The 17,486-nt window shown below is 38.5% G+C and overlaps 1 protein-coding gene and 1 non-coding gene across 2 annotated transcripts; one reads left to right on the top strand and one right to left on the bottom strand.

The window, feature by feature from the left end:
• Positions 1-201: 201 nt before the first annotated feature.
• Positions 202-16,783, bottom strand: SMCO2 (single-pass membrane protein with coiled-coil domains 2). The gene is made up of 7 exons (XM_037033926.1): positions 16,650-16,783; positions 15,882-16,031; positions 10,468-10,558; positions 7,443-7,499; positions 5,660-5,716; positions 4,340-4,515; positions 202-432 (listed from the first exon to the last, which is right to left on the bottom strand). The coding sequence occupies exons 1-7, from the start codon at positions 16,781-16,783 to the stop codon at positions 234-236; spliced, it is 864 nt and encodes a 287-aa protein (XP_036889821.1). The 3' UTR covers positions 202-233.
• Positions 9,424-9,533, top strand: LOC118978516 (U6 spliceosomal RNA). Its single transcript, XR_005064730.1, has one exon. It is a non-coding gene; the product is annotated as a U6 spliceosomal RNA (small nuclear RNA).
• Positions 16,784-17,486: the final 703 nt, after the last annotated feature.

Consider the following 17,486-nt stretch of genomic DNA (forward strand, 5'->3'; position numbering starts at 1 on the left):
GTGGTTTGAAATAAATGTTTGAATCAGTGTGTGGGATGATTCAAGAAGTTATCACGCACTGACAGGTCCACATAAGCTGATTTCATTTTTTTCTGTCGGTGATCAACCAATTTCCACACGACTACAATGTCCTTTGCCAAACACCCTATAGCATTTTATTTGTACAAAAGTTAACCATCACAATACAAGAACAGCCAGAATTTTATTAGTAGGGTAACAGCAGCTGCAGAAAGTTAGGAGGGTAGCAAGTCTTCCACTTCCAAATTTAAGAAAGGTGTGATAATCTCCCGTAGTTTCCACATTTTGCGGCGCCCAAGCATTGTGGGAAGCACCCTTTCAAAGATAAACGTGGCATCAAACAACAGTATGTAACACGAAAGTCCCGTGAAGGTGAGGACATAAAACACGACAATAATCCTCAGTGCACGTTTCCTACAAGGAAAGAAAACATCCGTGTTAAGAACATTCTGAGAAAACAAACAAACACATGGAAGTGACCCCGGGCTCCTCTGCCCAGGTAGGTAGCTCTTCAGGTTAAGTAACTGAACTTCTCTTGACCTCAGTTGACATCTGCAAAAGGAACTTGGAGTTGACGGGCACTGACATTCATCTTAGGACTGGCATTGGAATTCTAAGACTCTGTAGACGTGAAACAATGGAACCCTTGATACCGTCAGGCTCTCCCCCCTGAAATGCTCCCGGATGAGTGGCATGTCTGCCTCACCCATGAAGTATATGATGCCTATTGGGGAGAACATAAAGACACAGGGCAGTTAGATTATCCTCAAGATACAAAACCAAATGTGACAAGTGAAGTTCAGCCCCCCCTATCCCAAACTTTGTCCTGGCATTGGACTTGCCCTTCTTAAGTAATATAAGTTTTTCCAAGTCTTTGAGGACTCCTCCTTCTGGGCTGTGCCTATGATGTATTTTAAGGACTTACTTGCTTTTAGGTCATTGCATTATTATTTTCTAATTATAAATGCCATACATGATGAGAGTAGAAAATCTGGAAAATCCAGAAAAACACCAGGAAGAAATGTCACAGAAGATCCAGTTACCTGGAGATAATTACTATCTAGAACACATTTCAGAAGAGAAAATCTAAAGAGCAGTTAAAGCTAAGAATGAACATATCTTGTGCCCCAACTCAGTGGGTTTTATGAAACCTCAATCCTATTTTGGGGCATTATTGCCACTCGCCACGTCTTGGTAGACATAAAAATAATTGCTTCTACTTCACACATTTACTGAAGAGCCAACGTTCTTAAAACACCCTGTGAGGAAGAGGCTGTGAGGGCCATTGACATGAACAGAGATGTGCTGGCCTCCAGCAGCACTAAATGTAGGTGCCTTCTCAAAAAAATAGAAACAGCTCACTACCAAAGCATATCTAGAAAATAAACATTTTATTCTTAAATTCTAAAACTTGTCATTTTAGAAATACTAAAACTGGAACATTTATAAAGAAACACATTTAACATTCATTTTTAAGAGGAAAATATTTTTTCTAAATTACAGATAATTTAGAAAATGAATAAACTATAATCCCATCACTCCTATAGGTTTTCCTTTCTCTTTCCTTCCTTTCTTCCTTTCATTCTTTCTTTTTTTTACTTTGCTTGTTTGTTTTTGTTGTTCTTGTTAGAGTGTATCCTTCAGTTTTTTTCTTTGCTACAGTGAACTCTCTAGGTCGCCCTGACCAGGGACTGAACTCACAACCTAGGTATGTGTCCTGACCGGGAACAGAACCAGCAATCGTTTGCTTTGTGTGATGACGCCCAACCAACTGAGCCACACCTATGAGGACTCACCCATTTTTCTTAGCAAAACATTACACCTGCTAAATAAAAATAAGTTTTTTATGATATCCCATGAACAGAACCAAAAATGACTGTCATTAATAATTTTATTTATTTTAAATTTATCTCCTATAGAGAATAAAAATATTCTTTTGGCATTTGAATACTGTATTATCTGTCCATCTACTTGTCAAGCCTTGACATGCATAAAATCTTTAACCTTTTCCAAAATGTTCACGTTACTGTGGTGAATACCCAGGGGAGAACTATAAGGGAGCTGGGGGTGTGGGGATAAAACAGTATTAAAAAAAGGCCACCCTCTGAAGCTAAAAAACAGCAAAACTGGTACACAATGATTGACTAAGCCTGCAAAATACACTTTCTCAAAAAATAACATATAAACATGCTCAGTGGAACCAGTAGGTGTCCAGTTCTCTGCGAGAGATCGGTCTAAGTCTTGGGAAATCTTAGCTACGATGTAATGACGTGATGAACGATGACCAACACAACTGGGTAACAATCTGTCCATATAACACAAGTAAGTGATCATTGAAAGGTATTCACTTATTTGTCTATTTGTTTTTGAAGTGTAACTCACATGCCATAAAGTATACAACTCAGTGGTTTTTAGTTTGTTCATAACCTTGTCCAATCACCACTACTATCTAAATTCAGGAAGTTTTCACCACCCCAGAAAGAAAACCTGCACCCATGAACAGTCCTCCTTGTTGCCCATCACCGCCAGGCCTGTCAACCACTAATCTCCTTTCGATCTATGTGGATTTTCTTGTTTTGGACATTTTATATGAACGGAATCACATAGTGTGTGGCCTTTTGTGTCTGACTTCTTTCACTTAACATAATGTTTTCAGCGGTGAGCTATGTTATAGCATATAACAGTAGTTCATTCTCTTTTGTGGCTGAAAATACTTTGTTGTACTGATATACCACATTTTGTTTACCTATTCATCAACTGATGAACATTTATATTGTTTCTACTCATTAACTATTATGAATAATGCTACTGTGAACGTTTGTTGTACAGGTGTTTTGTGAGCATATATTTTCAATTCTGGGTGTGTCCATAGGAGCAGATCACATGGTAGCTCTGTATTTAACATTTTCAGGAACTGCCAAGCTGTTTCCAAAGTGTCTGTACCATTTTACGATCCCACTAGTAATATCTGAGGGTTTCAAACTCTCTGCATGCTGGTTATTGTCTGTCTTTTTGTAGCTATCTTAGTGGTGTAAAGTGGTCTCTTGGGATTTTGATTTGCGTTTCCCTAATGGCCAATGATGTTGAACATATTTTTGTGTGCTGGCCATTTGTACATCTTCTTCGAAGAAACATCTATTTGACTTTTTTGTTCATTTAAAAAATTAGTTTGGCCTTGGCTGGTGTAGCTCAGTGGATTGAGCACAGGCTGGGAATCAAAGTTTCGCTGGTTTGATTCCCGGTCAGGGCACATGCCTGGGTTACAGGCCAGGTTCCCAGTGGGGGCCATGTGAGAGGCAACCACACATTGATGTTTCTCTCTCTTTCTCCTTCTCTTCCCCTCTAAGAGTAAAATAAATAAAATCTTTTAAAAAAATTAGTATGTCTTTTTGTTGTTGAATTGTAAGAGTTCTTTATATATTCTGGATACAGGAATCCTTAATTGACAGGGTTCTGAAAAAGTTGACTGTGACAATTATTTTGCAGCTCTCTCATTGATTTTATGGAATAGAAAATTTTCTGGGATTTTTACTCCAGTATTTTCATTGATATCACTCTTCACTTATTAATTTTTGTTGAACATGATGAACACATTTCATATTTCAAATCCCCAAATGATAGAGATTTCTGCCTTCAAGTAGCCCATGGAGTATCAGGAAACAGGTTTAAAACAATTTAATTGCAATGATATGCTGTGAGCCCTGTCAGGCTAACATGCAAGGTATAGTGAGCGCACAGAGGAGTGAGCTGGGGATTCATTTCCTGTGGGTTGATGGGTGGGGCTAACGAAGCCAAATGGACTCGGATATGTATGATCTTGTTGCATCTCTAGAAAGGAATTCAAAGCGTCAGAATTTGCCAGTATGTGTGTCTGCAGTACTGTACAAGGGAGAGGCATCTTGCTCAGCAAACAAAAGTTTTCTAAGCTGCTTAGCAGGTGTGCATCTTTGTGGAGGTGGCTGCATCGCAGTTTGCAGACACCGTCTTGTAAGATTTATGTACGTGCAATTATCTGCAGCAATACAAAAGAAATACGCATCTATATCTGTATATCTAATGCAATGGATCTATATCTAAAATAAGAATAGAGGGGTCAGCTGGGATGGGGTAAAAGGCAGAAAACTGTACTTGAACACAATTAAAATAAAATAAAAAATAAATAAAATAAAATAAGAAGAATACTATGACGTTCAAAGAACATGAAAAATTCATAAAAGAAGATGAAACAAATATTTAGTTAACACAAAGAAATTTAATCTTACTATAGTTCATACATATTAGAATCTCATCCAGACCCCAAACGCTTCTTTCTCTGACTTACCACATGGTAATGCGAGGAGGAGAGGTCTGCGCTGAAGGGTGTGGTGGAGCCCAGAGAGGCAGCGGCCCCATTTCTTCCAGACCCATTTCTTCAGGACTCTGAGCATCTGTGTTTCCTTCTTCCATTTGGTACGTCCCCAGCTTTGTATTCAGCACAGTCATGTCCTTGCAAAAGTTCTGGAAAAAATAACATACTCACCTGTTACTAGTAGAAAGAGACACAATGACAGAGTAAGTTAGCATCATGGTATAACATTAAACAAAACTCACATGCTAATCTTTGCTGGATTATTCATGTAGAAAGATAATTTTCCTTGTACTGAATTTATCTGTTAAATTGTAGATTTAGTAAATAAATTTGGTACTGTTAAACTTACCATATCTGTTAAATATGTTCTATGTAGAACATATTAGAACATATTTATTGAGCAACTCCTATCGGGCCCTGTTCTAGGATACAGTAGCTAACAGAATAAACAAGGAATGTGCATTCCGTTGCATGTGCATTTTTAAAGGAACTGGACGAGGAATTACATGTGCGTTTACAACACCCAAACACATATATACATTAGATATTATGAATTAAGACACATGCTAGGCCTGAACATGCAGGTCAGTTGATTAGAGGGACATCCCTATACCCCAAGGCTGCAGATTCAACCCCTGGTCAGGGCACATACAAGAATCAACCAATGAATGCATGAATAAGTGGAACAACAAATCAAAGTTTCCCTCTCTTTTTTTTTTTCCTCCTTCTCCCCCTCTCCCTCCTTCCTCTCTTTTTCTAAAAATCAATCAATAAAAGTTTTTTTTGAAAATGATACATGCTAAAGAGAAAATAAATACGGTGGTGCGATAGAGTAGCTGAGGTTTGGTGGTGGACATCTACTCTGGAAAGTGGGATTAGGCACCTCTGAGCAGGTGACAGATGAATTCATTTATTCATCGTTTCATTCACCCATTCATTCACAGAAACTGAGTCATTTTTCTGACCAATGGAGATTAGGGAAGGTCTGGAAGAGATGACAATTGAGCTGAGCCTTGAAGAGTGGGTAATACATACACATGAAGGACAAGCTCCAGGTGGAGACGTGGGAACAGCCCAGGGGTGTGGGGGCTTGGGAGTGCGCCAGACGTGTGAGACATTCTGTGGCCTGAGGCAGAAGGCCGGGGGGGGGGCAGAAGACAGTAATAAGTTTGGATGAAGTCAGTATGTCGTACATTCTTAACTTCCTGGGAAAGATTTACCTCTGTATTTATGTGCATATTTAAGTCATTCAATTTTATCATTATTTGAACTTGTGTAGCCATGAAATCTTACCTCTATTCTTGCAACGAGTTTCTCCTTTAATTCATGAGCTTCATTACAAGCATCAGCCTGAAAAGATACCCACAATTTGGCATAAAATAGAAATACTGTTTTTCTGGTTTATCCAATGAAACCTCATTCATTTTGATACCACTTAGTTATAATGTGGCTTTAATCACACTTGCTTGCTTTTACTCCGTGAAATCTTTGCTCTTAGAGCAAATTCATCGTGTGATCATGATAAATTGCAAGAAGAATAACCAAAAGATTAATGAAATTATTTTCAATGCTTTAAAAGTATCAATTTACACAACAGCTGCTTATTGTAAATCATCTTTTTCTCTTTTTATTACTCTTTCCTTGCTCCTTGAAAACCATTCACCAGGGCACTAATTAGAGAAACACAGTGTGTTTCTGAAAAATATATAATTATATATCTTTGAAACATTTTAAAATTTACAATTTATAAACCTAAGCCCTTAATATGTTAGTCTGAAGAGTTGGGCCTCATGGTTCAGCGAAGAGCCCTCCAGCCACGCTGCTTCCTCCTTCCTGGGAGGAAGAGTGGGGACTCTCCCACGGGCTGCCAGGCAGAGGTGACAGGTGGCTCTGGTTGGTGTCTGTCAGGAAGATCGAGAAACGGGATGAAAGCAAACCTTCACCTTCTAAGACAGAAATGCCAACTGCCTGTATGTCAGGAGTGAAGTGTGTTCAAGGTTTTAAATGAATCGCCCCAGAGGAGATTGGCGTCACACCTGGAAAACGGGGTTACAGCGGGCAGGACGGCGCTCTGGGGCTCAGGAAAGGGGCTTTCTAGAGCGAGGTGGCTTTTCTCAAAATTGATTTTTAAAGAAGCATTTGCCAAGGCAGCGAAGATATGGGTTTCTGAGGCATGGTTGGCAATGGCAACCATGAGTTATAAAGCCCCAAATATCCAACAAAATGAATTTAATAAATCTAAAAATTAAATCCTGCATTATATAAACAGGGACAAGGTAAAATAACACCTAGTTGCACAAAATGTTTTTAAAGAAAAAATGCTAAGTGAAAAAAGACAAGTTGCAAAATAATATCTGTGACATAATCCCATTAAAATACAATATATAAATATATGTATAAAAAGATTTAAAAGAATATAAATACAGTAAAATGTTCACTCCGTTTATCCTTGAGTAAATGGGATTATTTTTTATTTTTTAATATGAAAAAGTTTAAGATGAATAAGTATGTATTGCTTTTGTTAAAAGAAAAAAGATGCACAGGTATTTATATGTTAAAAATATATATTATACATACACATGTTTATGTGTTTTTTAAAAGATTGTATTTATTTATTTTTAGAGAGGGGGGAAGAGAGGGAGACAGGGAGAGAAACATCAGTGTGTGGTTGCCTCTCACATGCTCCCGACTGGGGACCTGACCTGCAACCCAGGCATGTGCCCTGACTGGGAATTGAGCAGGCAACCCTTTGGTTCACAGGCCAATCCACTCAATCCACTCAATCCACTGAGCCTCACCAGCCAGGGCTACACATGTGTTTATATTTTTAATGGGAAAGCAAGAACAAGACTGTTTCTTTTCATCTGGAAATATGTGCAACTCACTTCCCATTTCTAAGTTATGCTTTTTCTCTTCTGACAATGAGGGTATAGATTAAAAGACGACAAGTTCCCTTTTAGGTCTAAAATTCTATCTTTCATCAAATTTTAGATTCCATTCCTTAAAGCTCTCTAAATCTGAGATTCTCTTGAAGTACTGTTTTTCTTCTTTAATTATAAAGCCATTTTATCATTACCTGGACAAAGTTGTTATCCATTTCTCCTAATTGCTTTTTAATTTCCATGATCTTCTCCTTTAAAACAAAGTGTGTAAAACAAAAGTTGTGAAGAATAATATATGGAACTAAAACAAAGCAAATGACAATTTTTAGAAGAAAGCTAATTCATGATCACAAAGTTTGAGACTTAATAGAAGCTATTTTTTCCTACTCCTCTAGGTTCTGATCTCTAAAAATCAATGTTAAATGAAATCAATAGGATGTTATTGGCCATATCCATGTGTAAGAGGCCATTGAGCCAGGCATTGTGCTGGTTGTACACCAGTAATAAGAGTATTTGCCCTCAAACAGTTATAGAGCATAGAGTACACCCTTCATTCATTACCAACCTCTGAATTACGGGATTTAATTATTTCAGAAAGATCATCACAGTTTACGGGTGTCCTCCTTGGTTTATGTAGAAACTGTTTTTACACAGTACTTATCAAAAGCAACTGAGATTGGGAGTCAGGCTCAGAATGAAATTCCGGTTGCCCACGTGGAGATTTCAGAAAGCTTCGTGGACTTGGGGGCACAACAGCAGATGGTACCCAAAAACCGCCTCCAAGGACTTTTCTTAGCTTAAAGCTCTTCACACTGGTTTCTGGTGTGTGTGTGTGTGTGTGTGTGTGTGTGTGTGTGTGTGTGTGTGTGTTCAAATGCTTTTACCAGATTTCCCTCTTGCTCCATTTATGGCTTGCTGAGTCATTCCACTTCTTCACGAGAAATGAATGATTGATCCAATCCACATGATATCTTAAAACTTCATTAACTTATGTCTCCTTTCATTTTCCTAAATTTTGTTTGCTGTTCGCATAGCTGTTTCTAACAATATTCACTTTTCCCTTCACTAGAGAAAAACTACAGCTATTATTGACCCTGTATCAGTAACAGTTACATTTAAAGTTTCTTATTCATTACATTACTGCCTGTGTTTTTATGCTGGCTTTCCCATCAGCCATTAAACCCATTGAGAACAGAACTTGTGCTAATTTTTTTTAAAGTCATGTTTATTGAGGTTATAATTTATATACAGTAAAACCTACCTTAAAAGTGTACAATTCTATGAATTTTGACAAATGTATACTGTCATATAATCGCCACTACAACAAGGTAGGGACTATCTCCATCATGCCCCAAATCTCCTGTGCCCTCTGTCAACCTCCTTCTCCCTTTACCCACTTGGTAACCACTAATCCCCTTTCTGTTCCTATTGTTTGCCTTTTTCAGAATGTTACATCAATGGAATCATGGCGTGTGTAATCTTCTAAGGCTGGCTTCTTTCCCTTAGCACAATGCCTTTGAGATTCACTCAGGTTGTTGGATGACTAAGGAGGCCATTTCTTGTTATTGCTGCACAGTATTCCATTATACAACCTATGTTACAATTTATCTGCATATCAGTTGGTGGACATTTGGGATGCTTTTACTTTTCAAGTTTGTGTCTATTTTTTTAAGTGCTTACACAGCTGTGGAACTCCAGAGAGAAATCTCCATCCACATTTGTGATGTCTCTTCCTTTCATATTATCCCAAGAACATATTGGTTTGTTTTTTAATCTCACTCTCATTTGTTCTTGTGCTTTTCTATTTTTGCCTTCTCTGTTTTGATATCCATCCCCCCCTAGCCCTAACTCCTGCTGAAATCCTCATTCCTGTAGTACAGATGACTTTTGGAGGAAATTTTCTAAGTCAGAATATCTCTTGACCTTTGTCCTCTTCCTTCTTTTCATGGTTTGCAATTTGCAAAGGATAGTGGAAAAAGCTCTTGACTTTTCAACCAGCACAAAATGAGGTTTCTACTTTAAAATGTTTAAAGTCACTTTAAAAGTCACTTTTTAAAGTCACAGTTAAAAGCAATTTTTTCCTTGTTAATAAATCTGTGCTGATCTGTAGATGGCTTTTAATACGTGAGGAGTCTAAATAGCATCACTATTCTACAGTAAAAAAGATATTTCTCCATGCTCGCTTGAGCAGCACCTAAACTAAAATTGGAACAATACAGAGAAGGTTATTAGCATGGTGCCTGAGCAAGGACGATAAGCAAAAAAGATATTTCTCCTTTATGTCTTCCAAAATCCACTTAACTTAAACTAAAGCAGAGGCTGGAAATTTCAATTAAAAAGGGGAAGCTAGATATAGACTTTTTCTTTTTTTAGAGGAAAAAGTATCAGTCAAGGCTTTAACATCTAATTCTTTCCCAGAGTCGATCACTACGTTTTAACAATATTCTATGACTCTTTTTTTTTTTTGAGGAAGTCTTTTAAAAAATTTTTATTTACTTATTTATTTTTTAGAGAGCGGGGAAGAGAAGGAGAAAAAGAGGAAGAGAAACATCAATGTGTGGTTGCCCCTCACATGCCCCCAACTGGAGACTTGGCCTGTAATCCAAGCATGTGCCCTGACTGGGAATTGAACCAGCAACCCTTTGGTTTGCAGGCTGGAGCTCAATCCACTGAGCTACACCAGACAGGGCTATTCCATGACTCTTTATGAAAGGAAAAATTAAGCCTGTCTCAGAAAAGAGTTTCTAAGAGATATAAGAAGACCAAACAAGAGGAGAACTTTGGCAATAGTGAAAACTAACACAAGGACTCTTCATGAAGGAAGCAAAGGCAGATACAAAGGTGTCTCTTACGTTCTTCACTAATATTTATCTCCTGACTGTCTTCTCTGTACTGTCAGGTGTTGTGAGGTGTACTGTTAGGGATACAAAGATGAAGAGTATTCACTTAAGTAACTCATCATTATTGTAAAATAATGTCAAGATATAAACCTATCAAATTTGTCTGAACGATTTTGTAGGTAGAATTTAAAAGTCTAGCCTTTTTATGTCACCAGACAATAGAAATGGTGGCATGCAGGTGAAACGTGCTCAGAACTGACCACCAGGTCACCTTCCTCCCTGTGACAAAAAATGGCTTTTAATCCTTGTTATGACCTGTTAAATAGCACAAGGTGTGTCAGAGTCCCCACAACCTCCCAGACTGTCCCATCCAGCTCACCTCAATGTTTGCCCCCTGATCAGGGTCAAGGTCCTGGTGCGACTCCAGATTTCCAATTTGGCCCTCCAAGGACATCACCTCATTTAATAAGCTGCAAGAGACCAAGAGAGGGGCTAAGTCTGTGGATTTAAAAAAATCACCTAACATATAATTTTTTTTTATCTTTTCAGGAAGATCTATCTTAATCTTTAAAAAGTGAAATCCTATTTCTATATCAGAAGACTCTTGGGTAGTGAATGTGCTGGGATGGAAAGTCATAAATGCAATTCAAAAAAGTAAAAAAAATCTCTAAGTAAATTATTTTTATTTAATTTTTTTCTTTTATTGTTGTTCAAGTGCACTTGTCTCTATTTTCCCCCCAACACTCCCCCCACCCCAGCCATTCCCACTTTCCACCCTCGATCCACCCTCCTTCTTGGTTTTGTCCACATGTCCTTTTATAATTGTTCCTGAAAACCTTCCCCTTCCCTCCCATCATCTGCCCACCTCTCCTATGGTTACTGACAGTTTGTTCTTAATTTCAATAATTTAGATAATAGTAAAGAAGTGTACAACCTAACTAGACACAGGAGCAGAAAATCTAAATGACTGGAGTGAAACCTTAGTTAAATTTCTAGAAAAGAAACATGGAAAATCTTTGGGACCTAGGAGTGGGCGAAGAGACCTTAGACTTGATGCCGACAGACTGGACCTCTTGAAAATGTAAAACTTCTGGTCGGCCAGTGACTGCTGAAGGGGTTCTCATGTTGCATGTCTGGCAAAGGTCTTATATCTTGTAAGTATGAAAACCTTTCAAAACTCAACGTTCAAAACTCTCCAATTGGAAAATTAACAACAGACCTGCACAGAAATTTCCTGAAGAAAATATTTAGATGGCAAATAAACATATGACAGAATGTTCAACATCATTAGCCATTAGAGGCTTGCAAATTAAAAGTATGAGCTATCATTATATGTTTATATGTGTAACTTATCTTAGAGCTAAGGTGAAAAACAGTTATAACACCAAACGCTATAGTGAGGTGGAGGGCGTGGAGAAACTGCCTCACTCTTATATTGGTGGTAGGAATGTAAAATGATACAGCCAATTTGGAGGACAATTTGGAAGTTCCTGTCAAAACCAAACTAAAAACAGACTTACCTAATGTATGACTCAGTGATTTCACTCTTGGACACCAAGAAATTGGGACTTATTTTCACACAGGAAGTTGTGCATGAATGTTCAAAGTAGCTTTTTCATAATAGCCCCACACTAGAAATTGTATTAGTTGTCCTTTGGTGGGGGAGCGGTTAACCAAACTGTACATATAGCCATACTGTGGACTCCTGCTCAGTGAAGGAAGGGACTATTGATACACGCAGCAGCGACTTGGGGAACCTCAAGGAGATTATGCCAAGTGAAAAACCAGTGTCAAAAGGATACGTATGGCATGATTTGGTTTTTGTAGTATTCGTGGAATGACATAATTATAGACAGCAGGGGTTGAGAGGGTTGTCAGGGGTTAGAGACAGGTGAGAAGGAATGAATGGTTGTGTCTAGAAAGAGGTGACACAAAGAAGTTAAAAATCTTACCACAGTGTCGGGGAGGAGGGATTGAGCCAAAAGGACAAAGGACTCATGGACACGGACCACATTGTGGGGATTGTTGGGGGGAGGGGGCTATAATGGGACTAAAAGGTAATATAATACCTTTTAGGGTCTAAAAAAATACGATAAAGATTCATTAAAAAAATCTTAACACTGTGAAATCTCTAGGCCATATGGATTCCTGGTGAGTTCAACAAAACTTTGAAGAAATAAATTATTCCACTTCTACACAAACTCATTCATAAAATAAAACAGGTGGGAAAACCTCCCATTTTTTTCTATGTGGCAAGTGTTATTTTTATACTAACACTACACATTACAAGTAAATAACATAGGCTAATATCTCTCATTAACATACATAAAAAGTTCCACTTTACTAAACTGAATCTAACAATATATAAAGAGGATAATATATTATGACCAAGTGGGGTTTATTCTGGGAATTCAAGGCTGGTTCAGCTTTCAAAAATTAGTCTCATAATTTACTATGTCAACAGACTATATAAACAAATAGAAAAAACATAATCACTCATAAATGCATCAAAAGCTATTGAAAAAATTCAGATCATTCTGACATTAAAAACATCTCAGTACACTAGGAATGTAAGAAATGTTCTCAATATGAGAACGGGCATCTTTAAAAAAAAGAGTTAAGCCCTGGCTAGTGTAGCTCAGTGGACTGAGTGCAGGCCTGCAAACCAAAAAGTCGCTGGTTCGATTCCCAGTCAGGGCACATACCTGGGTTGTGGGCCAGGTGTGGGGGCATGGGCCAGTGTGGGGTGTGCAAGAGGCAACCACACATTGATGTTTTTCTCCCTCTCTTTCTCCCTCTCTTCCCCTCTAAAAATAAATAAATAAAAATTTTAAAAAGAAACAGTTAACATCACACTTAATGCTTTTCCTTGTAGGACTGAGAATAAGGTACATATATCCACCATCTGTCATCCCACCTATTCATTATTGTACTAAAGACTCTGCCCAATATGATGAAAAAAGAAGTGAAAGGCATGCAGACTGGAAAGGAAGATAAAACACTGTTTCTATTTGCAGGTGGTGCAGTTATCTGTGTGGAAAACCCAAACCACCTGTGCGAACTACTAGAGCTTACAGATAAGTTTAGGGAGGTCACAAGTAAAAGGTTGGCATATGAAAATCAACTTAATTTTTATATAATGGCAATTATTAGAATTTGAAAATTTTAAGTATCATTTATAATAGTACCAAAAACATGAAACACACAGGCATAAATCTAACAAAATCTAAAATATTTACACACTGGACACTCTATAACACTGATGGAAGGAATCAAAGACATAAACAGAGATATTATACTCTCTCCATGAATTAGAGGAGTCAATGTTGCTAAAATATTGATTATTCTAAAATTTATCTATAGATTAATGGTAGTTCTGATAAAAATCACAGCAGAGTTGACAAGCCGATTCTAAAATCTACATTTTAGAATCTACAGAAGGCAAGAAAAGAAAAAGAAAAATGAAAGAAAGAAAAGAAAACAAAAAAAATTCAAATAATCAAAAACTGTGTGACTTTTTATAGTGTCTGTTTCATAATTGCCAAAAAATCTAAATGTGCTTAAACTAGTAAATGGATAACCTGTGGTATACTTATATGATGGAATACTATCTAGCAACAAAAAGGAACAAACTACCAATATATGTGACAACATGGGTGAATTGCAAATGCATTAGGCTACATGAAAGAGGAGAGACTCAAAAGGTTATACGCTGCATAATTTCATTTATGTGACAGACTGGAAAAGACAAAACTGTAGGGACCGAGAGCAGGGCTGTGGTCACCAGCAGCATAACCTGGGGAGAGTGGCTAACCACAAAAGGGCCTGAGGGCTTTGGTGAATGATGCAAGCGTTCTTTGTCTTCACTGAGGTGGCTGTCCAACTAGATGAATTTTTCAAAACTTGCAGAACTGTACAATAAAAAAACAATTTTACTGCATGTAAACTACGCTTTGATTTTTAAAATGGGAAGAGAATTTAATGTAAAGGACTTGACTGAAAACCACAGACTCCTCTAAAAAAGCAAATGTTTATGCTTTGGAAGAAAAAAAGATCTGTTTTTGATAGGATGGTCAGGAGAAGGCCTCTGGGAAGAGACGTTTAACTGAAAAGCATGGCGATGCTTAACTCCACGTGGAGATGATGAACAGAAAGGTGAGAAAACGCCTGGGAGAAGAGCGGCCCTGAAGGAGGGAAGAGTTCGGAACTTGGCAGGATGGTCCACAAGGCTGGAAGTATTTATTTCGAAGAACGGCTTGCATTCATTGTTTATTCTGTACCAGACATTGTATTAAATTCTTTACCTACAGTAGATCATTTAATTCACACAAGACACCAGTGAGGTCGCTGTCATTAGTCCCTTTCATACAGAAGATAAAAGTGAAGATTTAGAAAAGGTTGATTAACTTAGCCAAGAAATGTCAATGTCAGGATTCAAACTTGGGTCCCTCTGGTTCCAAAGCCCTTTCTCTTTATACCAGTGATTAGATAAACAATTTTATTTTTTATTTTTTGGCTTCATCTTAAAATGTAGCAGTTAAATTCAGATATACATTAAACAAATATGCTTTCATTTTCTTTCATGTTAAGCTGGTCAGATCCTTTTAAATGATACTGGATAACACTCAAGGATCGTTGGGGACATGAAGACCTCCCTTTGATAGCTATTAAATGGCATCAGAGAAAGAACCTGTTAGGGAAATCATTCCCTTAAGAGAGAGCAAAGATGTGATAACTTTGATGTAAACATTGAGATTTTGTGACATTCTTTTCTTTTTCTTTTATTTTAGAGAAAGCAATACATTTTAATTTTTATGTTTATTGGTTTTTACTGAATTTACTGGGGCAACATTGGTTAATAAAATTACATAGGTTTCAGGTGTACAATTCTATGATACATCATCTGTATATTGTATTGTGTGCTCACCACCCAGAGTAGTCTCCTTCCATCACCACTGATACCCCTCGACCCTCTCCTACTTCCCCCCTCATCCTCCTTTCCCTCTGCCAATCACCATACTGTTGCCTGTGTCTGAGTTCTTTTTTTTTTGCTTAATCCCTTCACCTTTTCCACCATATGCCACACTTCAACCCCAACAGCTGTCGGTCTGTTCTGTGTACCTATGAGTCTGTTTCTATGTTGTTTGTTAGTTTATTTTGTTCATTAGACTCCGCGGATAAGTGAAATATGGTACTTGTTTTTCTCTGACTGGCTTATTTCATTTAACATAATATTTTCCAGGTCCATTCATTCTGTCACAAAAGGTACGATTTCCTTTTTTCTTTCACATGGTCAAGTAAATATTCCACTGTGTAATGTACCACAGCTTTTTTATCCACTCATCTACTGAGGGGCACTTGGGCTGCTTCCAAATCTTGGCCACTGTAAATAACACTACAGTGAACACGGGGATACATATCTTCTTTCAAATTAGTGTTTTTGGTTTCTTTGGAATGTTCCTAGAAGTAAAATCATTGGGTGATAAGGCAGTTTCATTTTTAATTTTTTGAGGTATCTCCATACTGCTTTCCCCCGTGGCTGCACCAGTCTGCATTCCCACCAACAGTGCACGAGGGTTTCCTTTTCTCCACATCCTTCCCCAAACTTGTTTGTTGATTTATTGATGATAGCCTTTCCAACATGTGTGACACTAGCTTCTAATCACAAGACTCCATACTTCTTGACCTCAAGACTTTCCTAAAGACTTTACCACCTTAAACCCAGAATTCTAAAGTTTGTGAGGCTATGAAAATTTCAATTATTTTCTGACCAACCCCAACACTCTACATTACCTCTTCACTGTGTTTTCTGTGAGGGTTATTTTTTGTATAATATTGTTAATTTTCTTCACCCAGCCCACGTGATCGGCTCCGAGCTCTTTCACTTGTAGACCCATCTGTGTGTTCCAGTGGTTTAGCTGGGAAAACATGTGCTCCTGACTCCTGCAGAAATATTAGCATGATCAGTTTTAAAGTAGAAATGGGAGACATCTCACATGGCCCCCAACCCTGTTCCTTTGAATGGCAAATTGGTTTGCTTATTCATTTCCCATCACCAGAATAGGACAGATGGGCAGTTAGGCCTCAAGAAAGAAGCTTGGGAATTTACCTGATATCCATTTTAACAGGTCTTTGCAAGGCTAGAGAAAATAAAGCTCATTTTACATTCAGTAAAAAATAGATATATTTTTCATTTTCCTACATAGAGTGAATGTTAAGTATTGATGTCAGAGCAGAGGTGGCAGTTTAGGGGGATGGAGAGGAATACAATAGGGGAAGGGTCTCCAAGAGCCTAACAATATTTTTAATGATAATTCCCATACGTATCATATCCAGACAATTATCTGGGAGTGATACGGTTCTGCCTACATGCTTAGAAATGTCCTAACTCTGCATTCTTGCTGGAACTTGTAGGAAGTTACTTGTGCACATGACTGCTTCATGGTTCAATTCACGTGTGGATTTTACGTCTCCTGGGCTTTCCCTGAGTTCTCGGCTACATTTCACTTTCTCTCCACAAAGCGTTATTACATGTTCCCTCTTGCATGTGTCAAGGCTTACAGTTCATGGATGTTCTCCTCCGAAAACTGCAAAGACCTGGACACGTGAGGATCCTCACACCGAACATGATGTGTCTCTTGCTCATCCTGTTCACTCTGCAAGTCCTGGTCACGCTCAGCCTCCAGTTCCAACATATCCTGATGGTGATCACGAGAGAAGCAAAGCAGAACAAATGGTCCATCACAAGAGGTGGTGGTGGTCCCTCTAGCCTGCCCATGCCCCTCTCCAGAGGCAAGTGCATAGCCCTCTCTGAGTCTGGAGCCTTCGATGCATTGGTGCGGTGAGCAGACATGCTCTTCTGCTCCGTTGACAGAGGAAGGCTGAGACAGCGGCAGGCAGAACCTCAGCATCCACACACAGAGCTACTTTCAGTGCTGATGAGAAATAGAATCCCATTTGTCCATGGGCTCCAGCACTCCATTCAGACCAGATGACTGGTCTCTTCAAAGACATCAGTGTGAAGAGAAAGAAAAGGGGGATGGGACTGTTCTATATTAACAGCCTAAAGGGCTACAACAACCAAATGCACTACATAGACTTTGTTTGGATGCTGGTTTAAAAAAAACACAGCCAGGCCCTGGCCAGTGTGGTTCAGAGGGTTAGAGCATCATCCCTGTACCCCAAAAGGCGGAGGGTTTGATTCCCGGTCAAGGCACACACCTCGGGTTGCAGCCTCAGTCCCCAGTCGGGGCATATATGGGAGGCAACAAATCAATATCCCCCCTGCCTTCTTCTCCATCTAAAATCAATAAATATATTTTTAAAATTTTATCCCTGGCTGGTGTAGCTCAGTGGATTGAGCGCGGGCCTGTGAACCACACAATCGCAGTTCGATTC

This window comes from Sturnira hondurensis, unplaced genomic scaffold (assembly GCF_014824575.4).
Source record: "Sturnira hondurensis isolate 20B ecotype Veracruz unplaced genomic scaffold, ASM1482457v3 Scaffold0021795, whole genome shotgun sequence".
Taxonomy (NCBI): domain Eukaryota; kingdom Metazoa; phylum Chordata; class Mammalia; order Chiroptera; family Phyllostomidae; genus Sturnira; species Sturnira hondurensis.